Source organism: Sapajus apella, unplaced genomic scaffold (assembly GCF_009761245.1).
Source record: "Sapajus apella isolate SASKATOON/1434 unplaced genomic scaffold, GSC_monkey_1.0 scaffold10, whole genome shotgun sequence".
NCBI lineage: Eukaryota > Metazoa > Chordata > Mammalia > Primates > Cebidae > Sapajus > Sapajus apella.
In genome coordinates this window covers 53,290-60,635 of record NW_022436950.1, presented here as the reverse complement: position 1 = coordinate 60,635, position 7,346 = coordinate 53,290, and the positions used below count along the sequence as shown (strand labels likewise).

Below are 7,346 nucleotides of genomic sequence, written 5' to 3'. Positions count from 1 at the left end.
GGACGGGCAGCCCGGGGACGGGCAGCCCGGGGACGGGCAGCCCGGGGCCCGGAGCGGCCGACGGGCAGCCCGGGGCCCGGAGCGGCCCACGGCCCCAACCCCGGCGAGGCCCAAGCCCCCGCCCGGGCCCGGCGCCCTCGGGAGGCCCAAGCCCCCGCCATGCCCCAGCCCCGACGAGGCCCAGGCCCCGGCCTGGTCCACCTCGGAGGCCTCTAGGACCCGGAGGCGCCGGCCGGCGCGCTCGGCTCCCACAAATAGACTCCTGGGCGGGCGCCTGAGCCCCAAAAATAGATCCTCAGGGCGGACGCCCGAGCCCCAAAGACAGACTCTCCGGCGGGCGCCATGGGCTCGGGAGAAGCGGGTCACCGCGGGGCCGCCTCGCCGGTACCGCCGCCTTTCGCGCGCGTCGCGCCCTCTCTCTTCCTCGGGAGCGCGCGCGCCGCGGGCGCGGGGGAGCAGCTGGCGCGCGCAGGCGTCACGCTGTGCGTCAACGTCTCCCGCCAGCAGCCCGGCCCGAGCGCGCCCGGCGTGGCCGAGCTGCGCGTGCCCGTGTTCGACGACCCGGCCGAGGACTTGCTGGCGCACCTGGAGCCCACGTGCGCCGCCATGGAAGCCGCGGTGCGCGACGGCGGCGCCTGCCTCGTCTACTGCAAGAACGGCCGCAGCCGCTCGGCCGCCGTCTGCACCGCCTACCTCATGCGGCACCGCGGCCTCAGCCTGACTCAGGCCTTCCAGGTGGGCGGGCCTCAGGGGACGGGTGTTTTGAGAGGGGCGTGTCTTCCGGGGACGGGTTTTTCGGACGGGCCGGGCTTCGGGACTGGAGTACTTCCGGGAGGGGCGTGGCTCACCCGTGGGGGCGGGCTTAGGGAAGCGGAGAGGCACTTCCGGGGTGGGCGGGGCCGCTCTTGCGGGCCGAGCCCCCCTTGGCCCTTCCTGGCCATTGGGGCGACTTGGGGTTCCTCAAGGCACCTCTTGTTTGCAGATGGTGAAGAGCGCTCGCCCGGTAGCGGAACCCAACCCGGGCTTCTGGTGTCAGCTCGAGAAGTATGAGGGGGCCCTCCAGGCGCAGTCCTGCCTGCGGGGAGCGCCCCAGCCCTAGGCGTGGGTCCTGAAGCCTGAAGACGGGGCCCCGGGGGCCTGCTGCCTGGAGGAACGCTCCTGCACCCACACAGCAGGCAGCCTTTCCCCCGTCACGCGAGCTTTCCTTTCTGTGTGCGTGAAACCATGCTTTCAATTTTATATTTCTGGCTGAGCTGAGGAACAAATTATCTTACGGATACAAAGAAATACATACGAAAAACACCGAAGACAAATTAAGAAAAGCAAAGGGGTCCTTCATTATTTACACCCAGGAATCTTGAGTATTTGGGAGTGCGGGCGCGTTCCCCCAGCCCCACCGAAGGACCCGAGCACAGACTACGGAATCAGAATCTGAGTCATAGGTGGAATCAGGAAAAGCAGCTCCTCTTGCGTTTATTTTTAGTGGTGTCATAAGAACGGACTAGTTGTTCCTGCCTGACCACAGATGCTTCTGTTTGAGAAAATGCACACCACGTGGGACGCTTCTGTCAGGAGAGCAGTTGATGCAGACACTGTTGAAGGGCAGCTTGGGTGACTGCGATTCCTGCCTTCAGCGGCCCCTCTGCAGTGGCGCTGGAGCTGTCCCACAGGAGTCAGGGCAATGATGGACACCCTTTTTCTGTTACTGGAGAACCCCAGGACATTAAGAATTTCGAAAGTGAATTCTTCTCCCATAGCTTCTGTGGTGACAGAGTATGGTGTTCCTGTAGTGACAATAAAGCCAGCTTTTTTTTTGCTCCTTTCACTAAAGCTGCTTCATCCGGGGAGGAAGCCTGGTAGGTTATATCGTGTCCATCTCTCCGGGATAACAGTGTGGCACACAGACAGCAGGGTAAGAAATAGCGTTATGCATGTTTCCGTGGGATGGCCATTCTCAATGTTCTCCAGTAAATTGGGGTCATCACAGGACTTGGATGGAAGGTGTTGCATTGTAAATTACACTGGCAATGATACACTTCTTTTGTTTGTTTTTTGAATTGGCGTTTCACTCTTATAACCCAGGCTGGAGTACAACGGTGCGATCTCAGCTTACTGCAACCTCTGCCTCCCAGTTCAAGTAATTTTCCTGCTTCAGCCTCCCAAGTAGCTGGGATTACAGGCACCCACGACCACACCCGGCTTTTTTATTTACTTCGGTAGAGCCAGGGTTTCATCATGTTGGCCAGGCTTGTCTTGAACTCCTGACCTCAGGTGATCCACCCATCTTGGCCTCCCAAAGTGCTAGGATTACAGGTTTGAGCCACTGTGCCCAGCCTGTATACTTCTTAAGTGTCTTAATATTGCAAGTAAGGGTTCCTGTTTTATCAGAAAATAGATATCTTACCAGCCCAGGTTCTTCACTGAGATTGAATGTGCTGGCCATGGTGTAGACACTATTTACTTTATAATGCACATCATCCCAGCTTATAAACTAGGCCTGAATATATTTCACAGTTTTCATAGTGAGCAGCAGACTAATGGGGACGAGGTTCTGTAACAAGGTGATGAACACCAGTATGTCAAACATGGTGCTGTGAGCTGGGATCCCCTTTTGGGTACCAAATGTCACCATACTTTTTATTCCATAACGCAGCTCCCAGGCAGCTCAGCAAGGACATGATCAGAGCCGCAGGAACAAAAGGGAGACCTGCACGTTGGTTACTTTCTCAGCCTCTGATCTCTTGAGAGGCGATTTGACAGAATTCTGCAGGAATTTAGTTTCAAATCCAGTGCAAACAACTACACCAGGGAACCACAGTATTTCTAAGCTGTTACCTCTTAACCAGACCTGCTCAGCCCCAATGGGAACAGGGCTTTTACCACTTAGGCTCACGCTAAGCTACTGAAATGACGCTGAGACGCTTCACAGTCTCTTTTTCCAGGTAGGCCTAAAAACTGGTTTTCTGTTTACATTTCAGCTGTTTCTGGGAAAGCCTGCTGTGCCTTACATTTGTCTGTCTCTCCATCCAGATCAGATGTTGCTGTATGAGCACACTGACTGAGGCTCACGGAAGGCATCAGTACCGTGTCTGCAGGAAGGAACTCCCCATTCGAGGCCTTCACAGTGTCACCCACATTCAGCTCTTTGTGCTTAATCGTGTGCCATCAATCCTAACACTTTTGTGTTCTTTTGTTAACTATTTTGTCTGCCATATGTCATTTATAATCTATAACCTCTTTGATGCCTGAAGTCCTAAGGATCAAAGGCAAGAGAGTTGTAAATTTTCCCATTGGAGACACATCTGGAACTTGCCGCAGTTAAGTAATAAGAAGAAAGCATTGGCAGCTTTGGTAAAATGCAGATACAAAAACCAAGGGAGAAATGAGCACACAGTGGACTTGGCTGTGCATACAGTCATTGAGTGTGGGTTACAGAAGCTTCTCCAAGCCGCATCAGCACTTCGACTCAGTTGTCAGTAGTGTAACAGCAATCAAAACTGAAACTGCTCCAGATGCCTCTCCAGGAAGTATGTTTCTCCATCCTTCCTACTGCTTTCTTCACAAGAGAATCCTCCACCTTGGTAGCCGGCTGAAAGGCCCAGTCCATGGTCCTGCCACCAGCGCCGGGGCTGCGCTCAGCTCTGTGGTCCCGCTGGGCCGAGGCTGCCCGCGGCGTGCCCGCCTCCACACTGAGTTTTCATTTTTCACAGTTAAGCCCCATCTTCCTGAAATGCAGCTCAAGAGGGTCTCTGTCCCCTCTTGATGGTGGTGCAGGGGTCTCTGCCTCAGACCCCAGACCATCCGCTCTGTCCTCTTCCCTCTGGTCAGCTCGGCTTATTAAACTGTCTCTGGTCAGGAAAATCTAAACCACTTAAGGAACTGTAGGCAGAGAGAAACTGAATGCAGGAAGAAGGCTGGGGAGCCAAGCACAGGAGAGGGGGCATAGGGGCCTCACAGGGCCCTGCCACCCAGATCCCCACTGCCTGACGTCCTGGCTCTGGAGGACGCCCGATGCTCTCAGCAGAGCCTCCTGCCCACCAGCTGCTGAAGCCGCAGTGTGCCCCCTCCCTCCCACCTCCCGGACCTCTCACCAGTGTCAGCTTAGCACTGAACACGGGATGCCCCTGCTGTGACAGGCCAGGGAGAAGGAGGCTGTGCTGACAGCCCATGAGGGCACCCTGGGGGTTTCAGCATTTGCACCCCTCCTACTCTGACGTGTTTCACCAACATTGCATGCCAACCTAAAGTCACATAGCCACCGTCAAGCCAATAACGTGCTGGGTCTCCTCCCCCGACCATGTGAGGGTGGAGCCTGGAAGCCAGCATGGAGGCATCCCAGCAGACTGATTCCTCCTCTAATTCAGACGCAACCTCTCCTGGGCATCCTGTGGCCTAAAGACTGTCCTATAATCAACCCTCCTCAGATCAGATGGTAGGAAAGAGAATGAAAATGTGTGTAATACACACGAGTCACAGCGTAGCCACTGGTTAACATATACAAATATGTGTGTGTACATCTGTAAGTGGCCACTGTGGGAGGCACTTCCCACCTGCCTTTTCAGATACTCTTTGCATGCTCCCCTCAGCTAGTGCCCCAGCTGCCTGTGGCCTTCACCTGGTGATGTGACTCGACCCTTCATTTTAAGGCCCCAGGCCCTGTGTGGCTGCCCGCACAGGTGCTGTGGTCTCTGTCACCTGTACCACACCACCAGGGAGAAGGAGAAGACACAAACCTTCCTGGACCCCAAGCCTCACAAAGCCCCATGCCCGCCAGAGCCAGCCCTGTGTTGTCTCATCCTTGTGTGGCTGGGCTGCATCTGAGCCACGCTCCCAGTGAGACCCAGTTGTGTTCCTAAGCAAAAGGATCCCACCTGGGGACCTGGAACCCATCCCAAGCTGGGGTGGGGGATGGGAAGCACAAGTTTTGTGAGCCAGGCATTGGGGTGGTTATGAGAGGGGCCTTCTCCCTCCCCATGCTTTGTGCACCTGGGCCTCAAGCGTATGCCACACCTTGTCGGTCACTGCCCCTCTATGCCCAGTGTCCCCAGTCAGCACCACCCATCGCTGCTGACCTCGGACCCCTCATAAGCTGCTGCCCGGGGCAGCCCCCGTCCCTGTGCAGGGCTTGCCTGCCACTGGGCTCTCCAGATAAGCTCCTCATGACCCGCACCACCTTTGCATCAGCCAGGAAGGAGGCACTGCCAGTCCCCACGAGCAAGGGAGGAACTGGGCCTGGGGTTCCCTTATGTGCTGTGGCTCAGCCCTGCTCACGGCACCCTGATGAAAACCTTGCCTCAGGGCAGGGCACACCCTTTACCTGCTGATCTGGCCCAAGTGACAAGCGTATAAGGGCATCAGGGCCCCAGCCAGAGGACATCTTTTTATCCCACCAGCTCCGTCTGAGAACTGGTAGCTTGCTGGGCCTCGGGTGCATCAAGGAAGGCTGGGGTGCAGGCGCCTCGCATCCACTTCACTGTGCCGATCCCCAAAAGGCTGGAGTATGGAAACTCATGTGGGAGAAACCCAGGACGGGCAGCCCCGACGTCCAGGCTCCTGTCCTGGGGTTGGAGAAGTCTGGAGGTGCCCGCCGCCTGGGCCTGGCTGCAGCGCAGCCTCCCTCCGCCAGGGTGCGCCAGGCAGGCGGGGGCGGGGCTGGCGCTGGGGGGCGGGGCCGGGCCTCCGGGGCGGGGCGGGCGGGAGAGGCGCCCCGCGGCTCAGTTGCAGACCCCGCCCCCTCGGCTCAGCCGCGCCTCCGGCTCCGTGGGGTGCAGAAGGGCAGCTCCTCACAAACTGCCCGTCGGGACGCGCTCCTCCGGACCCCCGGGGAGGAAGTACCACAGTAACTCTGGACTCCTGTGTGCAGAACTGTCGGCGGAGAGATGCCCAGGGCGAGGCCCCAGGCTCTGCCCCCCCCCGCCCCCGAGTCCACTGCGGGGGCTCAGGGTGGCAAGACACCAAGCTCCCTTCGACTTGCCCCCCAGGCGGCCAGGCCCGGCTCGTGTGGCACCGCGTGTGCCGAGCTGATGCTCTTCCAGCCAGGAACGCGGCTTGGTGGGCTCTGGAGAGCCCCGTAGAACTGGGGGTGCCGTCGAAAACAGCCTGCCCTTGGCACTGCAGGGCCCCAGGGGGCAGGGCGCTGGGGGCAGTGAGGAGGGTCCCACCCCAGTTGTCTTCCCTGTCAGCCTTGGATGCAAGGCTGATCCCCACCTCTGAGGCTGCGGAAGCCTCGGGGTTCCCGGTGAGTTTGGGATGGGTGCTCCAAGAGCGCGGCCGTGTCCCTGCCCGAGAGGGCACGTGGGGACCCGAGGTCCTGCGGGGAAACTGGAATGGTGCCCCAGTGCTCTGTCCCGCAAACGTGAACGCGCACTCTGCCTCAGCCTTCCTTCCCGCCCCCCGGAAGGAGGGTGGACACGAGGGTTACACATGGGGAGCCCGAGCCCAGGCACAGGGCTGACGCTGAGTCACGTGCGGTACCTGAGCCCCGCCCTGCACTGCCACACCTCAACGGAACGGAGGAGGGGTGCGGGGTTCCTGGGCAGTGCCCCAGCCCCAGAAGCCCCTTGTCCCTAGGAATTCCTGACAACAGCGACATCGTGGTGGCCCCTGTCATTCCACAGCCTCAACACTCACCGCTGGGAGCTCACCAGCTGCTTCTGCAGGGCGAGCAGCCCCTCCCTCGGGGCTCGGGCTCCTGGAAAGGCTCAGCCTTGGGCAGCCTTCGCCGAGTCAGCAGAGAATGGGGCTGGGAAGGATGGACCTGGTGGGTGGCGTGGGGACACGCAGGCCAGGCCCTCGTTCGTACCCCAGCACCGGGCTCCCAAATGAGAGGTCCCCAGCACTGCCCAGAGGAGCTTGTGCGATGGTGGAAATGATTGCTGTCTGCTTTGTCCACTCCTCCCAGCAACACACACACACACACTCATTCATTCCACCTGCCACGAAGGAACTGCACTTCTGACTGTATTTAATTGGCTTCTAAGTGGCCACACGTGGTTGGTGGGTGCTGTAGTTGGCAGCACGGCCTGAAGGCTCTGGAGCTCCTCGCACCGCAGGGCCCACAGCACACCGACCACAGCTGCAGACCTGGGGGAGCGGGCAGGGGCGCCGTGAGAATCCTGCCCTGCCCGCAGCCCCGGGAGGAAGGATGACATTGAGTTCCCGACGCTGCGCTCCTTGGGAGCACAAACCGCGCCCGGAAGCAGCCGATCCCGGTGGCCCCCAGGTCCCCGGGTCCCGGCAGCCGCTGCCCCAGGGGCCTGGCCCGCAGCGTCCGGGAGGGAGCAGCGACCCCACCTCCCGGGATCTCCCGGGCGCCGCCCGGGGTGGGAGCGCGGGGCTGGGGGTGC

General features: G+C 59.7%; 2 protein-coding genes across 3 annotated transcripts in view; one reads left to right on the top strand and one right to left on the bottom strand.

Annotated features, from left to right (window-relative positions):
- The window catches only part of ANKMY1 (ankyrin repeat and MYND domain containing 1), an 82,543-nt gene that overhangs the window by 74,152 nt on the left and 1,045 nt on the right, over positions 1-7,346 (bottom strand). The window contains exon 1 of one of the 2 annotated variants that reach the window (XM_032277703.1): positions 694-983. The exons of the other annotated variant lie outside the window; for it this stretch is intronic. Within the exon in view, the coding sequence (XP_032133594.1) occupies positions 694-698 (5 nt within the window). The 5' untranslated portion in view covers positions 699-983. Of the gene's footprint in view, positions 1-693; positions 984-7,346 lie in introns of those variants that run through there. 2 annotated transcript variants of the gene reach the window in all.
- On the top strand, positions 124-1,825 carry DUSP28 (dual specificity phosphatase 28). Its single transcript, XM_032277712.1, has 2 exons — positions 124-735; positions 983-1,825. The coding sequence occupies exons 1-2, from the start codon at positions 343-345 to the stop codon at positions 1,097-1,099; spliced, it is 510 nt and encodes a 169-aa protein (XP_032133603.1). The 5' UTR covers positions 124-342; the 3' UTR covers positions 1,100-1,825.

Bases quoted from the DNA above. Each gene is read 5' to 3' on its own strand.
- DUSP28 (XM_032277712.1), top strand. From the start codon at position 343: ATGGGCTCGGGAGAAGCGGGTCACCGCGGGGCCGCCTCGCCGGTACCG. The intron at 736-982 runs GTGGGCGGGCCT...TCTTGTTTGCAG, and splicing joins GCCTGACTCAGGCCTTCCAG to ATGGTGAAGAGCGCTCGCCC.